Genomic DNA, 18,323 nt, shown 5'->3' with positions numbered 1-18,323 from the left:
AAAAAGGAGTGATGGCATTAGGCAGTTGGTTGATATCAGTGGTGGAAGATTTTGAAAGGTCTGGTTTCTGTTTACTTTTAGGGAAGAAAGCCTAATCGTGGTTAGCAAGGGAGTGGATATAATGAGGTGAGACTGATCATGGCCAAGAACTCAGTTTTCAAGGTTACTTTGTGATTCTCTTGGCCAAGAGATGGTCCATTAAGTCAGTTGTGGGCCATAGAATTTTATTTTTAGTTTACAGTACAATGGTGGGACAAGCATAGGATAAATAGTCCCATTCTGAAAGGGAGAAGTAGGAAAGAAGGAAAGGAAAACAGGTCCCAAGTAAGTCCAACACCCAACAGGGAAAACGACATTAAATCTTAAGGCTGGAGAATAATCTTTAACTCTGTGTCCCCACTTCTGGACATTAGGGTGGGAATGAGTCCCCAAGGCTCCAGGCAGCCTTGCTCCAGAGCTTTGCTGAATGCAGCTCACAAAGTAGCTCTCATGGGTTAGAGTCTTCTGACTGTGGCATTTCTAGACATAGTTGCATGCTGGGGCTCAACCAGTCTAGGATACTGGGGGCAGCCCTGATCCCATGTTCACTGGGCAGTCCCCTAGTGGGGGCTCTCTGTGGTGGCCTTGCCCCTGTGGCACTCCTCTGCCTGGGCCCTGAGGCTATCTGGGGCACTTAAAATTTAATGATCTAGCTATGCCCCCATAGCTCTTACACTCTGTGCATTTGGAGAGTTAGCTCCATGATGCTGCCATGGTTCTCCTGCGACTTCTGGAGGAGCAGCACAAGCTGTACCTGGGCCTGCTTGTGCCCTAGCTGGGGCAGCCACATGAGAATGTCAGAAACAAAGCTTTGAAATTATTCTGTTCCTGTGGCTCTGGTATTTTGGGCTTGTGATGGGTGGGGACTGAACTGCCAGCCACACAATTGAGTCATAAAGAGAACTCTGGAGCAGCAGTTCGGGATATTGGACCTACATAGGCACCAGTAGGCTACAGGTACCCTACCTTCCTATTGAGGGTACTACTCATAATAGGCATTGTCCTTTTTTTGTTGGAGAGTATAATATAGAGGTTACAATCACTGGCTACAGATGACAATATACAGACTAAAATGTTTTATGTGCAAGGCAATCAGTAAAACTTCATGATTCAAAAACAAATCATTGGCTGGGCACGGTGGCTCATGCCTGTAATCCCAGCACTTTGGGAGGCCAACGTGGGCGGATCACAAAGTCAGGAGTTCGAGACAAGCCTGGCTAGCATGGTGAAACCCTGTCTCTACTAAAAAATACAAAAATTAGTTGGCTGTGGTGGCCCATGCCTGTAATCTCAGCTACTTAGGAGGCTGAGGCAGAAGAATCGCTTGGACGTGGAGGGGGAGGTTGCAGTGAGCTGAGATTGCATCACTTCACTCCAGCTGGGGCGACAGAGCAAGACTTGGTTAGGGGAAAAGAAAAAAATCATTGTCCTTTTCAACGTCATCAGGTTACATATTAATCAGTACATCAACAGTTTGAGAAACTAATAATAAAATTTGGGAATTCACCACAAGATTGTTTACTCTGAAACAGGATTTAGCCGTGAATCACAAGACCTTCCCCAGGTGTTTAATTTGGAAGCCTGCCAAATGTGAGCTGTAGGTTATCACCTTAATCTGAGAATATCTTGATTTCATCTTTGTTCCAGAAGGATATTTCCACTGGGCATAGAATTCTGGCTTGACAGTTCTTTTTTTTCTCAATTTAAAAAACTTTGTGCCACTTCCATATGTGCATGTTTAGCTACACCCTCAGCATTCAGCCAGGTGTTTGACAACTCTGTCTTAGCATTCACTTTCTGCTTGCACAGACCCTCAGGGTCAGCCAGAGGTGAGATCTTAAAGCTTTCTCATATCTTTCCTGGACATATGCACAGCTCTATGCCTATATGTGGACATCTATATTCCTAGGTGTTGGGAATAGATGCTTGATGCCACAAAGAAAAATTAGCGTTGAGACAAAGGATCTTTTAGCAATGCAATTTTTACTTCCTGGACTGCAGGAAGGGTACCCTCACTAGCCATCCTGCCATGAGAGTACAATGAATAAAGGAAAACACAGAAATTTATCCCTTACGCATTTGGGGGCATCCTTACTGCTGTGTTTGATCTCTGTTGGCTGGAGCCAGACCTCACACTCTGAACTAAAACCCGATTGGCTAACAACTTAAAACTTTTCTAAACAGGTAAAAGCAATGGAGAGCTGGGACATGCCTGTGAGCATGTCCAGCAAAGATATTTTGGTTAAAGTACAAGGATACAGAATGTATTATGTGCCTTTATGCATGGCATATGTAACAGCTACATAGGATAGGGCTTAACAAAGAGTTATTAGCACATTTGTGATTTATTTGTTTATTTTTTTAAATAGGAAACTTTCAAAAGGAACTTTTCTACTTCCCACACTAGGAATATGTCAGAGCTATTCAAAGCCTCTATGTACATCTCATTCTCCAGGTTTTCCTTTTAAGCTCTTTCATTAGCCTGTGATTTGTTCCAATTTTTATCTATCACCGTAGGCAGCTGCAAAATTGAACAATTAACCCTAAATGTTTTTGACTGACTCCCTCATGAAAAAGCCTTTTGCACTGAGTGAGCTCCAAGTTGGGTCAAATAAAGATAGCCTTGCAAGTGGGGTTTTCCAGGGAACCACTAGACAGGTCAAATAATGACACTTCTCCAGGAATAAGGCTTTGAAGGAACTCCAACCACATATTCCCCCTTTGGTGGTTGCCAGGTTGCTGATTTTCACTATGATTGTGGGCTGTTGCTGTTCAAGGATACTGCAAAACTGGAGAGGGGGGATGGGAATAGGGCAAGTTAAAATACCACAAAACTTGTTGCTTCTATCAAGATTCAGCTGTTTTCTTGAATCTCTAGGTTGCTATAAGCCTGAGGTTAACTTCTAGAATTTCCTGAAAAAGTTGATTCTGACAATTCTTTTTTGCTACTTTTCTAGTCACTTTTTTTAGAAGAGAAAAATTTTAGAGGTCCTTATTCTGCCGTTTTCACTAATGTCACCACGCTGTAAGATTTTTAGAAAATGTTTTGTGCCAATTTCTGATTCTAGACAAGATGGCATATTTCCATTTCTTGCTAGTCTTTCCTCTTACAAATATGAAATTCTGGAGGTTATACAACAAAGAAACATAAGACAATTCTGAAATGTTGAAAGAAGAAAGTGGACTGGCTAGGGACTTTGGGACTTGAGGAACAACATAGCAGTGAACTCTCTGGGTTTTCTTTTTGCCTCTCATATCGCACAGATGGAGCACTGAGGAAACCTGCAACCTAGAACGGCCAATAGGCACACACCAAAAAATGTTTCAAGAGAAGCCTCCTCTTGGGCCAGGCATGGTGGCTCATGCCTGGAGTCCCAGCACACTGGGAGGCTGAGGCGGGTGGGTTACTTGAGATCCGGTATTCAAGATCAGCCTTGCCAACATGGTGAAAACCCATCTCTACTAAAAATACAAATATTAGCTGGGCATAGTGGCAGGTGCCTATAATCCCAGCTACTCAGGAGGCTGAGGCAGGAGAATCGCTTGAATGCAGGAGGCAGAGGTTGCAGGGAGCCGAGATCGTGCCACTGCACTCCAGCCTGGGCAAGAAGAGCAAAACCCCATCTCAAAAAAAAAAAAAAAAAAAAAAAAAATCCCGAGCTAAGGGCTGAGTGGGACACGTGATCTCACAAGTTCCCCATCTGGCCCTCTTCCAAGTGTGCTTTGCTTCTTTTAATAATCCTTTGCTTCTGCTTTAAAACCTGCCTCAGTCTGTCAGTTGAAATCTCTCTTCTGAGAAGACAAGGGTTGGGATCAGTGCGGATTCACCAGTTATTGCGGACTCACTGCCAGTAGCATTTTCGCAAAGTTCAGGAGTGGGAGAAGGCCCTGACTACAAGAGACATAACCACATAATTAATTTTTCTCTATTTTTTCCCCTCCTTTGCTTAACCCTGGGAAACTGAACTGTTGCAGTTTGACAGTAGATAGTAAGAGCCGGGGGTGGGAGACTGATACCGTGTGTGTGTGTGTGTGTGTGTGTGTGTGTGTGTGTGTTGCCACCCAGCTGTGATAATTGGATTTGGGCAATTATAGATAATGATTATAGTGATCATAAATCATAAATACGAGAGGACAACTCCTAAGGTGGTCTTGGCATGGCCCACATGTCAGAGGTTGGGAGACATTCTAGGATGCTATGAGTTATATAAGAAAAAAACTACTGAAGTAATTAGGGATAAGTCTGAGTGCATGGTGTGGGTAAGACACAGGAGAGTTGGGAAATAGGTGGAGTGATTGTTGCAGGGACTAGTCATATCGATCGTGTAGCTGTGGAACGAGACGAACAACAATCCTGGTTGGTAAGAAAACACCTTAGACTCTGGGTTGTCAGGGGCAGAGGTGTAACCACCCAACAGGTTTGCCTTGCCTGCTGCCTAGACAGAGCTGATTTGTCAAGACATGGTAATTGTAATTGAGAAAGAGCAGAGAATTCAGGCAGAGCCAGTGTATGGAAGACTGGAATTTTTATTATGACTTAAATAAGTCTCCCTGAAAACTCTGGGGTTGGGGTTTTAAAAGATTATTTGGTGGGTAGGGGGTTGGAAAGTGGAGCATCCTGATTGGTCAGGTCAGAGATGAAATCATAGGGAGTTGAAGCTGTCCTCTTTTGTTAAGTCAATTCCTGGGTGGGGGCCCCAATGCTAGATGTGCCAGTTTACTGATCTGGGTGGTGCCAGCTGATCCACTGAGTGCAGGGTCTGCAAAACATCTCAAGCCCCGATCTTAGGTTTTACAGGAGTGATTTATCCCCAGGAACAATTTAGGAAAGTTCAGAATCCTCCAGCCTCCAGCTGCATGATTCTGAAACCATAATTTCTAATCTCGTGGCTAATTTGTTAGTCCTGCAAGGGCAGTCTCGTCTCCAGGCAGGAAGGGGGTTTGTTTTGGGAAAGGGCTGTTACGGTCTTTGTTTCAAAGTTAAATTTTAAACTAAGTTCCTCCCAAAGTTAGTTTGGCCTCTGTCCAGGAATGAACAATGACAGCTTGGAGGTTAAAAGCAAGAGGGAGTCGGTTAGTTCAGATCTCTTCCACTGTCATAATTTTCTCAGTTAAAATTTTTGCAAAGGTGGTTTCAGAAAGAAGGCCCATTAATTTATCTTAGCTACTATCTACAGGATATCTGGTTGATTTAACCTAGACTTCTGCTATCACTATCAACTTGACCACTGGACAACAAACAATCTTAATTTTAAAACTTTCGGAATCTTCCCAAAGCCTCACTAAGATACAACATAACAAAGTTAACTTTCTGAAAATTTATATTATTCCCTTTGGCGTCATTCTGTTATCACTGGACTGTTTTGTACATTTTTTGCAGACCACCTATTGTTCTAAATTCTCCAGCATGACTGATAGTGGACAACGGCATTGTTTTGGATTTTCTGCTGGTTAGCTCAGGCATGATATATGCCATTACCAACACCTCTTGCCTCACCTGCATTCAGCCCTATTAACTGACTTCGATCTGGATTGGGAACCTGTCTACCATCCAGTGGAACTGATTAAACTACAGGGACTTGTAATCTTAGTTACTCTGATTTAATGTTGCCTAAGAAATGGAATGGATCCGGTCTAAGCCTTTATCAGTACAATTAATTAGAGTATCTGATGAACTTATGTGGCAGTTTATGCTCCTGAGAATTCTTAACCATCTGTGTGATAGGTTGGGAGGTAGAGTTGTAGAGGAATGACTCTGCCAGGGTACCCTGGCAATCTTGCATATATCTACATAGGCCACACAGGCAAGAGCATGAATAGTAGCTATTCTAAGACTTAGCAGGTTGTCTTGTGATCATCCAGAACACAAAAGGATAAGAGGAGCTTTACAAGGTCATCCTAAGGAGGGAGACCCAGGCATTTGGGATTCCCTCCTCCCTCTGTCACATCCATTGTGCATCTCAATAGTAGAGAGAGCAGGCCAGCTGGCGCCTCCTGAATCACCTTCCTGTAAATAGCATGCTTGGTATTGGAGAAACTCTCTGGAAAATACTGTTTTTACTTAAACGAGGTCAAACCCCCACCCCACTCCTCCATCCGGAGACCAGAAGCCTTTCGCCTGTAGTTCCTAAAACTGTAAACCAGAACCCTTTCATATGTAATTCCTGAAACTGTAAACAGAAACCTTTTCACATGTGAGCACTAAAACTGTAAACCGGAATCCTTTCATACGTAATTCCTGAAACTGTAAACAGAAGCCTTTTCACATGTGAGTCCTAAATCTGTAAACCGGAACCCTTTCATATGTAATTCCTGAAACTATAAACAGAACCTTTTCACATGTGAGTCCTAAAACTATGAACTTAAGATTCTTCCACGTGTAACATCTAAAGTATAAGCCTATATAAAGGCTGAACCTCCCTTTGTTAGGGGAGCTTGGCTGTTGGGCACATATGTTACCGAGCTACCAGCTGCAAATAAATTCCTTCCTCCTGCATTCGGTGTGTGAGAGATCCTTTCCCTGCGGCTGCTCCTGCTACAATCCTTCACTCCCTTCCCTGTCTCCTGTAGGGGGCTGTCATGAGATAGTTTTTCATTGCTTCTGAGATTCTGATGAAGCATGAGACTTTGTTCCTCCAGAAGGAAGTAGCGTTATAGTCAACAGTCACAACCTGAGTAGGGTGGGTCCTCCCAGGACCACAATTGTACCTCCCAACCTATCATACATATGGTTAAGAATTCTCACGAACATGAGCCACCACATAAGTTCATCACTCAATCCAATGTGCGTTGTAGGATACCCACTTCTGAGAAGCCAGTTTTAGACTGCAGCAGTGTTGCAGTCTAAAATTGGCTTCTCAGAAATGGAGTATCCTTCAACTCACATTGCAGTCATCCAGCTCCCTTTTGTTTCATGGCATTCTTTTTAGCATGTAGGATGAGGACCTGAGGAGCTGGCCTATTTGGCTACTCTTCCTTTTGCTGTCTGTGTAGATACATTGTATGAGTCTAAAAATGCCTTATTTTATCTTTTTTTTTTTTTTTTGAGATAGAATCTTGCTCTGTTGTCTGGGCTGGTGTGCAGTGGCAGGATTTTGGCTCACATAAGATGTCCTGCTTCTAGTTAGCCCATCTGTAATACTCCCATGCCAACAACTTCCAATAAGGGAATGCCTGAAGCCATTCCTTTTTTCCATTATGAGGCTTTTCCCACTCTTCTGCCTTCCAGTCTGCTGAATGCAGATGATGAGGGCTGACTCTCTTGTCATATGTAGCAAGCTCTGAATAATTGTCTTTGTTCTCATTTGAGTAGTCTTTTATTTTTACAATTTTTAAAATAATTTCCTGGCATGTTGTGTGATGTTAGGTAAGCCATTTTCTCTCTTTGGGCCTTAATTTCTTCAATTGAAAAGTTGGTTCAACATGTATTCATTCTTTCATTCTGTAAGCCAAAAATAAAATTCTAAGCTCCCTGACCATCTGAATGAATCTCTCCTCTTGGCCAAGGACATTCCAAAGTTAACCTGAAAAACTGGTTCAGGCCATGACGGGAAAGAGGAGTTGGGCATGCCTCATTATGCCCCCTCCCTTTTGAAATTCAGGCCCAGCTGACCAGCGTTAACATCAACACACACCTTAAGGCTGATAGAACAGCCTCTTTAAGTCTCACAGACCATCAGGTAGTGTGATAATGATAAGAAACATTTACAATCTATTCTTTGAAGCCTGTTACAGGCTCCATCTGCATGATAAAACCTTGGTCTCCTAAAGCCCTTATCTTAAGTGAGACAGCCCTTTCTATTGATTCTAACTCTCTAGACAATAACTTAACTCTTGTAAACAATTGCTGCTCAGAAAATCTTTGAATCCACCTATGCTCTGAAAACCCCCCTCGTCCAGTCGTCCCACCTGTCCAGACTGAACCAATGTACATCTTACATGTATTAATTGATGTCTTCTATCTTCCTAAAATCTATAAAACCAAGTAGCCCAACCACGTTGGGCCCATGTTCTCAGGATCTCCTGGGGCTGTGACACGTGCCACGGTCACTCATATCTGGCTCAGGATAAATCTCTTCAAATATTTTACAGTTTGACTTTTCGTGGACAATTCTACAAATATTCCTCGGCAGTTAAAGAAATTGCTCCCCAGGAGGTGCTAGACATTAGGCGAATGTTAGAGGCACAAAGACGAGAATGCTGAAGACGTAACATGAAACACTGGTCCGCTCTGGGAATGCAGAAACTGGTAAAAGAAGAGATAAATGAGCAGGTGCAGTCGAGTGAAGTACCCGCTATCTCCTATCAGCATATAGCTGTCCGCCTGGGGTGCAGCGAGCTGGAGAGGAAGGGGTGCCCTGGAGTGCCCGGGAAGGATTCCTCTCCAGCCTCCTGCACCCCTATCCCGGTAGCGGCCCCTGGGATCGTCGGTCTCCAAGAGAACCGGACCGCTCTCCTCTCCCTCCCAGGGCGAGAAAGGAGGACCACAGAGACGCGGCGCCCTCCGCCGTCCTAGAGCAACCGGAGCAGCCCGAGCCCCGGCCTCCCGGGTCCCCGAGTCTGGCTGGCGCCTGGCGCGGGCAGCCGTGCGTGGGGTGGCCAGCCGTGCGTGGGGTGGCAGCGAGTGGAGTTGGGGGTCTTACCCGGGCGGCTGCAGGGCGCGGGGGTGCAGTGTCAGGCCTGCCCAGGTCCAGAGCACTCCTCCCCGACCCCTGCACCTCCGGCCGAGTCTGGGGGACGCTCTCTTTCCCGGAGGGCGACCTGGGCTATGGCGGCCGCGGCCTTGGTGAGCGGGACACACCTCGGCCCTGCCCTCGGGCTGCTGCCGGGACAGCCCACGCTGCCCTGGGCGTGCCCGGTGAGTGTGGGGCTGGAGCCTGGAAGCAGGCTCGGCCCTGCCCTGGGTTCTAGGCCCCGAGACGGAGTGGTGCAGCGGCTGGGAAATGGGGGTACAACCCAGAATGGGGGCCCTCGAGGGACAAGCAGCAGAGCGCAGTCGACACCCCCGGACATGAGCCTCAAGGAGAGCAGACGTGCACCAGTACGGGGTTGAGCCGACTGCTGGGGCAGAGTGCACAGGGTGCCGTGGGTGGATTAATGGCCAGAATTTCAGAGCCAGCTTTACAGAGCTGGTTATGTTTGAGCTGGGGATTAGGTTGAAAAGGAATTTGCAGTGCAGAAGCAAGAGAGAAGAACTGGATATTCAGGCAAGAGTAGCTGCAGGTGCAAGGGCACAGAACTACTCAGTATGGAGACTGAGACCCTGAGGGAGGCAGTGCTGAGAATTACAGGAAGTCTCCATGGCTGGAGGTCAGCACTATTTGTTTCTCAAGGAAGAGGATGAGAGAAAGGAAAGAGCTTGCAGGGCCTGAGATTCCTAGAGACATAGAAAATGAGGATGTGGAGATTGGGGCATGGGGAAGCGAGGTGGGATGCTTGAGAGCGTGTGTTGTGGGTGGGGAGGGCAGGGAGTAAAGGCACAGCAAGGATCTACCCTGTGGAGTACAGTCTCCAGGGCAACATGAGTGTTGGGAGGATCCCCTAGCTGCCTCCGTGGCCGGTGGCAGTGACTGGGGAGGACAGAGGAGGAAGAATCCTACACAGGGGCAGCAGGGATAGCAGGAGTGGGGATGGAAGGCAGTGTGGCATAAGAGGCAAGAGCCAGAGTCAAACAGTCCTGGGTTCTGTCTCAGTTCTGGAACTTTCGGGCAAGTGAATCTCTCTGAGCCTCAGTTTCCATCTGATACCCTCCTTGCAGGCTATGAGACATAAACTAAGTAATACATGTCAAGGGCTTGGCACAGGCTTAATAAATGATAGTTGTTATCAAGGGTGGGTGACCTCCGAAGGAGGACACATTGTGGAGAGAGGATGGGACCTAGAGATGTGGTTTGGGATATAAGGATGAAACTAGAAAATGTTTGCAGACTCTTAAAAAAAAAACATGTTTGCTGAAATAAAGGTGAAAAGACATGAGAAAATTGATGGCTGATGCCTTGTCTCTTTGTACATAGGAGGCAAAAATCTTCTGCTGAGAGAGTACCTGTAGACATTCAGAATCCAGAATCCCCGCAGGCATCCCCACAGTACCTTTTGGTGCCCTGTCTCCCCTTCCTCCAGGCCTGGTCCTGGGGTTGTCCTAGGGCCTTTAAACACTTGTTTCAGGAGTCAGTGACCTTCGAAGATGTGGCCGTCTACTTCTCTGAGAATGAATGGATCGGCCTGGGCCCTGCTCGGAGAGCACTCTACAGGGATGTGATGCTGGAGAATTACGGGTCTGTGGCTTCCCTGGGTAAGGGTCTCTCCCTTTGGGCCTTGCCTCCAACCTTCAGGGTTTCCTGGCTTCTTTCTCAAAGGCTCAGGAGTTGTTGTTAACATCCCAGCTCGGTGGCAGCTTCAGGCTCTTAGATTTTTAATGACCCAATCTCAGCAGTTGTTGGGAAATAGGAAGTCCTGGTATCAGTTTGGGCCTTATACAGGATTTCCTTGCCCCAGAGTGAGAGCTGCCCAACCCCAACCCTTGTGTTTTGGGGATAGTGAGAAGAGAGCAGATTCATGGTGCCCCACTGAGCCTTCAGTTCCCTGCCCTCTTGGTTTGCAAGATCCAGCCCAATTCCAAGCATCCTCATGAGGATGTCTGAACTTGAGAGCGCTAAGAGGGAGAGGACAGAGAAGAATTGAGGACTCAATTCCTCAATGAGTGAAATTATCCATTTGCTGACTCAGTTATTGAGTTCTCTGTCAACTTCCTGACCTTTGTAAGTCTCCTGGCTCCTCTCCTGTCCTTTACCCTGGAATTCCATTTTTTGTTCCTCTTAGTTATTTTCCTTTTTTCCTCTCCTGCCCCTGAAGACACTGGCCTGGGAGGAGCCTTGGGATTACTCTGTGTCACACCACTCACCTGCCTGTCCTGTTTCCTTCTCCTTAAGCAGCATTTCCATTTCCCAAACCGGCTCTGATTTCCCAGCTGGAGCAAGGCGAAGCACCCTGGTGCTTGGCTCCTCGGGGAGCTCTGGATGGAGAGGGCCAGAGGGGCATCTCAGGTGAGTGAGGGCACATGTGCCAGTTATCTGACCAGTTTCTTTGTCATGATCATTAAAATGTCATAGATATGTGTTCTTTTAACCTAGTATTGTAGACACTAGTGGGATTCTTTTTCCTCTGTGTGTTACCATGTTTTCCATCTTCTTGAGTCCTTGTTTTATTCATCCTGGCTCCTCTGTGTGCCATCTTCATTAACCTGTTTGGCCTCTTCCCCGTCTCTGCTGTTATGGCTATCACGTATCTTTGCCCCCTGAGTTTCCTGTTTACTCTGATCTTGGGTGCCCTTTCTACTTCCTGGCCTGCTTAGAGTCTTCCAGCTTGGGATATAATGACCATCTTTATCATTAGAAACCAAGAACTCTCAACCCTCAGCCAAATATTTCCTATTCCTCAGGGGAAAGCCCTGGGATTACTTTAGGCCGAACAGGACTTTCTTGCTCTTAGTTTTCCTAGTGGTAACTGTGTTTCCTGGTTGCCTCCTTGGCCTCATTTCATCTTCCCACAAGGCTCTTCTGTGGGCACAGTGAGACTTGAGCCGTGCTCCCAGTACCCTTATTCTCACAGTTCCTTGTTCTGTCTTTTCACATTAGAATGCTCTTGATTGCAGGTATTAAAACCCAATTCAAGCTGGCTTAAACGAAAAAGAAGAATTTGTTGTTTCATGTAACTGGGAAGTCTGAGGTAGAGTGGGCTGCAGGTACAGTTTGATCAGAATTACAGTCTGGTCTGTCTTCATATGTGTTGGCTTTGTCTACAGTCTGGCTCCCCTTTTGGTTGTAAGGTGATTAGTGGTAGTAACAGGACTCTGCTGCTTCATACGTAGGGAAGGAAACCAGACAGCCCTTCCTTAGGCTTTAAAAAATGTGAATCAAGGTCCTAAGTATTCTCTAATGGACTACCTTAAGTCATATGCCAGCTCTGAGTCAATCACTGTGACAAGCGAACTACTATGCACTGATTGACTTGGTCTGAATTGCCGATCCCTGAATCAGTCTCCTGTGTAGTGAGTGAGATAGGATTAACCTGCTTGGCTTAGCCAAGTCAGAGCTTACCCTAGGAATTGGAGTTCGGATACCCAACCACCTACTCCAGCTCCCTACAAAGGGCAAAGCTACTTTACAGTGGGGAGGAGTGGAATAGGTGTAGGGAGACCACCACAGCATCCTTTGCATTCTCAGTGCTTCCTCTCCTTACCATCTAAGGGAATTTCTCTGCTTTGCTTTGCATTAGGTAGAAAACCAACAGCTAAGTTACTCTGTGACCAAAATTCTAACTCTCTGACCTGCAGCTGATTTCCTTGGCACATACCTGTCCCTACTCAAAGTCCACGTTTGTCTTACAGAAGTTAATACTCAGAGGATACATAGTTCCTGGATTTGGCAACAGAAATGTTTGTCATTTGAAGATGTAGAATTGATCTGTTTCTTGGTAGGTTTTCGATGAGGGTTACGAAGAGACGGTTCTAGTGAAAGCAGAAGTAAAGTGTGTTAGAGTGGATCTCTGTGGACAGTAGTTACTGTTCTTACTCAGTATGTTACTGAGTAAGAAGTGGCTTTTGGAAATGGCTGAGTGAGGGCATGAGTTCATCTTTTATGGATGCTATAGAGAAACCCCATCATTGAATCTATGTGGAATGAGAAAGCAATAAATGGATAGGAAGGAAGGAAACTAGGAGATTATGGTTTCCCAGAATAGCCTTTCTAGACAGGGAGTCCTCAAGAATAGCTCTTTGCAATTCCATCACATCCTGATTGTTTTCTATGTGAATTTAATTTCATCTCCTAGGGACAGGTGCAGAAAAGGCCTTAGTCTTTTCTATTTCTTCTTGACATTTATAAATGAGTGATATATTTTCATATCTTTGGGAACTGATAGAATTGTAGCTTCTCTATTCTAGTATTTTCTATCCTTTATTAAGTATGTATGTATTTATTTTTTGAGATGGAGTCTCACTCTGTTGCTCAGGCTGGAGTGCAATGGTGCAATCTGGGCTCACTGCAACCTTTGCCTCCCGGGTTTAAGAAGTGATTTTCCTGCCTCAGCCTCCTGAGCAGCTGGGACACAGGTACACACCACCATGCTTGGCTGATGTTTTTTGTGTTTTTAATGGAGATGGGGTTTCACCATGTTGGCCAGGCTAGTCTTGACCTCCTGACCTTAGGTAATCTGCCCAACTTGGCCTCCCAGTGAACCACTGCGCCCTGCTTATCCTTTATATTATTATACCTTCAAATTTCTGCTTATCTATGTTACTAGTCTTTTCACCCACCTTTATTCTCTCCCTACCACTTCCATGTCTGCTTCTTTCTTGATGGTCCTCACTCCTCTGACTGAGCCAGCCTCATTTGTATCTTGACCCTGGCAGTATATCTATTTCTAAAGCCTGCGGGGATTTCCCATCTTGAGCAGCTGGAAGAGCCATTGAACCTGAAACTGCAAGGAGAGGGTCCAAGCCTACTTTGTCCTGGTAAGTGAGAGGGAAATGAGCATTCTTTTCCCAGTCACACCTTTTCCTATCCCTCCTTTATAAAACATAAAAATTCATTTTGCTATTATAGTTCTAAACAAATTTGGGGGCCAAATCCCCAAATCAACCAATTAAACCCTAAGCTTCCAACTTTCATTAGGACAAGCCCAATTAATTAAATTAATTTAAAAAGGATGAGTCTTGGGTCTTAGGCTTAAACTGAACAGATGGCCTGCCCATCTGGCTGCTATGATCACCCAATATTTTTAATGTAGATGCTGTATTTTACTCATTGTGTTAGTTGCTAGGGATAAAATAGTCAAGTCATATATGGTCCTTATCCTGGAAGAACTCACATTCTAATATGACATAATGTATAATCACATTCTAATGTGACATGAATGTATAATTACAGAAAAATGATGAAGCTGTAACAGAAGGTGAATAAGACACTATGAGAACAAAGAAGAGAGAGTCTTTGCCCAGTTCTGCCTGGAGTAGTTTGAGGAAGTTCTTTTCATGGTTTCATGGTGAACTTGGTGATTGGATTGAAAGAGAAGACTATGCTATACTTTAGTGTTGAAAAGTGTGAGGAAACTCATTCTTGCTACTGTCCACTGTGTGTGACAAGCCCAGGTTCCCAGGTATACCACTAAGGATTCCTTATTTCTGAACAGGTCCTCTGCCCTGTGTCCTGGCCTGTTCTTCTCATGTTATAAACTGTACTCAGCTACCTAGGAGGAATTCTGACTTGTTTGCCTTAGATTCAATTCACCTGTTTTCTGAGAGCTTGGTTTGGTGCTTGGAATCGTAACCCTCAGGGATTCTGTCTAGTTGCTGTCTTTTGCTTTTGGTTTCTTTCTGTGTGTTAGCCTTGTTTTTGCCATTTTCAGCTAGGACAGGCCACTGAGACATGGATGGCACTTAGAGAGAAGTGGACATATTAATACCACTTGGTGACCTTAGTCGCGCTGTCATGGATAATGATGACATTTAAAGCTCTGATTTCTTTTCTCAGAGGGTGTGTGAAAGAGGAAGAAAGATTTTATTCTGAAGGAGGAAATTCTTGAGGAAGCACAGGACCTCATGGTCCTATCAAGTGGACCCAGGTGGTGTGGATCCTGGGAATTATGGTTTGGGGAAACCTGTAAAGGGAAAAGCAGGTTAGGGAGATGGCCTGGTTACCTCAATGGGGGAAGTATGGAAAGTTCAACAAATGATATTGAAGAAGTAATTGTCAAGGATGAGAAGATCTCAGTAGAAGAGAGTTCAGAGAATACTGTCAATAAACTCATTGGTATACATCACAGAATTCTAAATGAGCAAATATTCTGTATATGTAAAGAATGCAGCAAGTGTTTTGATCAACACCAGAAAACTCATAATGGAGAGAAGGTCTATGAATGTAAGGAATGTGGGAAGGCTTTCAGTTTTCAATCACATTGCATTGCACATCAGAGAATTCACAGTGGGGTGAAACCCTGTGAATGTCAAGAATGTGCTAAGGCCTTTGTTTGGAAGTCAAACCTGATTCATCACCAGAGAATCATACTGGAGAGAAACCTTTTGAATGTAAGGAATGTGGGAAGGGCTTTAGTCAGAACACAAATCTTACACAACATCAACGGATCCATACTGGGGAGAAACCTTACACATGTAAGGAATGTGGGAAAAGTTTTACTCGAAACCCAGCACTTCTTCGACATCAGAGGATGCACACTGGGGAGAAGCCTTATGAATGTAAGGACTGTGGGAAAGCCTTCATGTGGAACTCTGATCTTGCTCGGCACCAGAGGGTCCACACTGGTGACAAGCCTCATGAATGTACTGACTGTGGGAAAAGGTTCTTTTGCAAGGCACACCTTATTCGGCATCAAAGAATCCATACTGGGGAAAGACCCTGTAAATGTAATGACTGTGGGAAGGCCTTCAGTCAGAATTTTGTCTTAATTAAGCACCAGAGGTGCCATGCTAGAGACAAACTGTATAACTGTCAGATCTCTCACCTTCTTGAACATGAACGAGTGCATAATGGTGATCTTTGTTTATAAATCGTATGCTACAGGAACCCCAGAGACAAAATGAGATGACCATTCACAATTTGCTGTAACCCTTAACTTTAATAGCTGGTATTATCTTGCCCTTTTGAACATATATCATGTACTCTAGCCAGACTGGTCCCCCTGTTCTGTGATGTTTGTACAAGGTGTCATTTAGTTGGGCAGCTACTCTATCAGGTGCTAACCACTTTACGTACATTGATTAATTTGCACAACAATCCTATTAAGGTAGGTGCTCTTCTCCCCACTTTATAAATGAGAAATCTGAATTGAAAGAGGTTATAAAACTCATTCAGGGTTTCTCAGTAAGTTATGGATTTGAAATTGGAGCCAGGCCTATCTGACTGCAGAGTTAGTACTGTTCTTTACTTAGTTGTACATATTTATGCCTCTGCCCATTATTATTTGCTCATTTTCTGTGCTTTTAGTTTCCCTTCATCACTTAGATCCAGCTCCTTCAACTAAGCAGATCTCTCTTCCTCTTCTACTTGTAGTCAATACCACCCAAGTTAGTATTTAATTATGTGTCATCTTATATTTTTCTAATAGTCTCATGTCTCAGTCTTAATCTCAGCTGAATGAATCTTTGAAGACCAACACTGCATTTCTTTGATATTTTTCAAATCCTGAAACATTTATCTTTGACTAAATATAACATGCGCATGATAAAAAAAAGAATTGAAATAGTTGAAAAGGGTGTTCAGTGAAAAGTAAATTTTCTTGTCATTCCTGTCTCTGAATTCTCCCCAGGGGCAATCACTGCTACTGGTTGTGTATCTCTGTAGATATTTTTTGTATACAAGTGTTTATTTGTACTGCTTTTCATAAGTCTGCCTCACTGAAAACCTTATTTGATGGAGACAGCATTGCAGTTACATTGTCAACTCCAGGACCTTTTCTTCAGAAGTTGCTATGAAGTCACCAAAGTAATTTGGGGAAACAGCAGAGAGTAGTCCAGGTCTTGAGAAAACTGATTGCCCTTGTTTCATGAGACAACATTCTGGGATTGGGAATATGTAAACTCAACTGGAGATTTTTTTCATGAAAATTTATATAGTTTGGCTTGTGTCAATCAGCTTATCCCATCCCTGGCCACAGAGCCACTGTGATATGAGGAGATACTGGGCCTTCTGGAAAAGAGAGACTTTTCTTTGAGAGCTATCAGAGGAGATATTATCTGTCCTCTGTGCGGCACATAGGAAAATGTGAGGCCTAGAACTACAACAACTTTTTTTTTTCTACTAAGAGGGGAGATTCTAGAGCTTCCAGGTGCTACCATATGGAGCCTGAGGATAAAACCAATACCAAAGAAGACAGTGGCAAAACAGAGAGAAACTAGGTCCTTGGTGACATCTTTTGAGCCACTAGACCAAGCCTTGCCTGAAGCAGACCTACCTCAGAACTTTTCAGCTATGTGAGCCAATAAACATCTTTTGTCAAATGAGTTAGAGTTGAGTTTTCTGTTATGTGCAACTTAGCCACACAACTACAGTCTTAACGTTTGAAAGCACTGTTTTCTCATACAGCTCCTCAGTGTCACCTTTTACTCTGCTTAGTAGTTTCATAAGCTCTTTATTTTTATCTCATCTCAGTTGCTTGGAAGTTGAGCATCTAAATAGGGGGCTCTCATGACCTACAGTTAATTTCATGCATACTACCTAACTGATGTTTTAAGCCATACTATTAATGCAGGATTTTTCCTCCTTAGTTCAGCTAAAATTTGGGTTCTTGTCTCATGACCAGGAAAAATCAGGTGCAGGGTCACATTGAAAAGTGAGGAGGGCAGAATTTATTAAGCAAAAAGGAAAACTCTCAACAAAAAGAGGGGTCCTGTATGCAGGTTTTCCATCCCACTAAATTGAATACCAGGCCACCACACATGAGCTAAGAGCCTAGTCTTCTCTCCCTGCGTAAGGCATGAATTCCTGGTGGCTCCACCCCATTCTCCCAGTGAGCAGGCAGGCTCTTAGTCTGAGCCACTCCACATTGATTTATTTTCCTTACTGCATATGTGTTAAGGGATAGAACTTTTCACCATGGGCATCTTTAGGCAAGCCCCTGTGCACAGTGACCTGGACAGCATTTGGCTGTCTCCTGCCTCTATCATTTCCACCTCTAAAGAAGTACATCTAACTGCCCTTAGAATAAGGATAAGGATAACGACTGTTCTTAACTGCTTCCTGCTGATAGTCATACTGTTTTGGAAAAGCAGCAGTCAGATCTCCCTCAGAGGCCTATTTAAGGGTTCCTGGTAAAAGGCAGCCATCGTTTGAGGCTCTAATTGCATGACCGTTTGGAATTCAATGGCCTGAAGGTGAGAAGAGACAAATCAGGTTGTTAGAAGACATGATCAAAATGAAATAAAGGGGGGATGGTAAGGACAGCTCAGAAATCCTGAGGCTGCTGACACACCCAGATAACTGGTGGCTATAGTTATGCCTGCTAAGATTTGGGTGTATGGGGCTTGGCTTTGGTTAGCTCCCTTGGTATTATTTTCCCAAAAAAGAAACCCGTGGGTTATAGGCACCTTATTTACTTCAATCACCTGGCATTATTTGCAGTGTAATTGCCCAGAACTAGAATATTGATCCAGATTTTTACCTTACTCATCACTTTTGTTTCTTCTGAGCTGCAGCCAGAGATTACTGCTTTGTTCATAGGAATAAGCAGCATTAGTTTAAAACGTGGACAAAAAACTTAAAAACAACTAATGA

General features: G+C 44.3%; 1 protein-coding gene across 1 annotated transcript; it reads left to right on the top strand.

The window, feature by feature from the left end:
• The first annotated feature begins 8,775 nt into the window (after positions 1–8,775).
• On the top strand, positions 8,776–16,483 carry ZNF662 (zinc finger protein 662). Its single transcript, XM_010336964.2, is given in 5 exon segments — positions 8,776–8,896; positions 10,204–10,330; positions 10,971–11,081; positions 14,568–15,092; positions 15,095–16,483. Coding segments are annotated over 5 exon segments (1,359 nt in total). The 5' UTR covers positions 8,776–8,806; the 3' UTR covers positions 15,601–16,483.
• The last annotated feature ends 1,840 nt before the right edge of the window (positions 16,484–18,323 follow it).

Source organism: Saimiri boliviensis, chromosome 8 (assembly GCF_048565385.1).
Source record: "Saimiri boliviensis isolate mSaiBol1 chromosome 8, mSaiBol1.pri, whole genome shotgun sequence".
Lineage (NCBI taxonomy): Eukaryota > Metazoa > Chordata > Mammalia > Primates > Cebidae > Saimiri > Saimiri boliviensis.
This window is presented reverse-complemented; position numbering and strand designations above follow the sequence as displayed.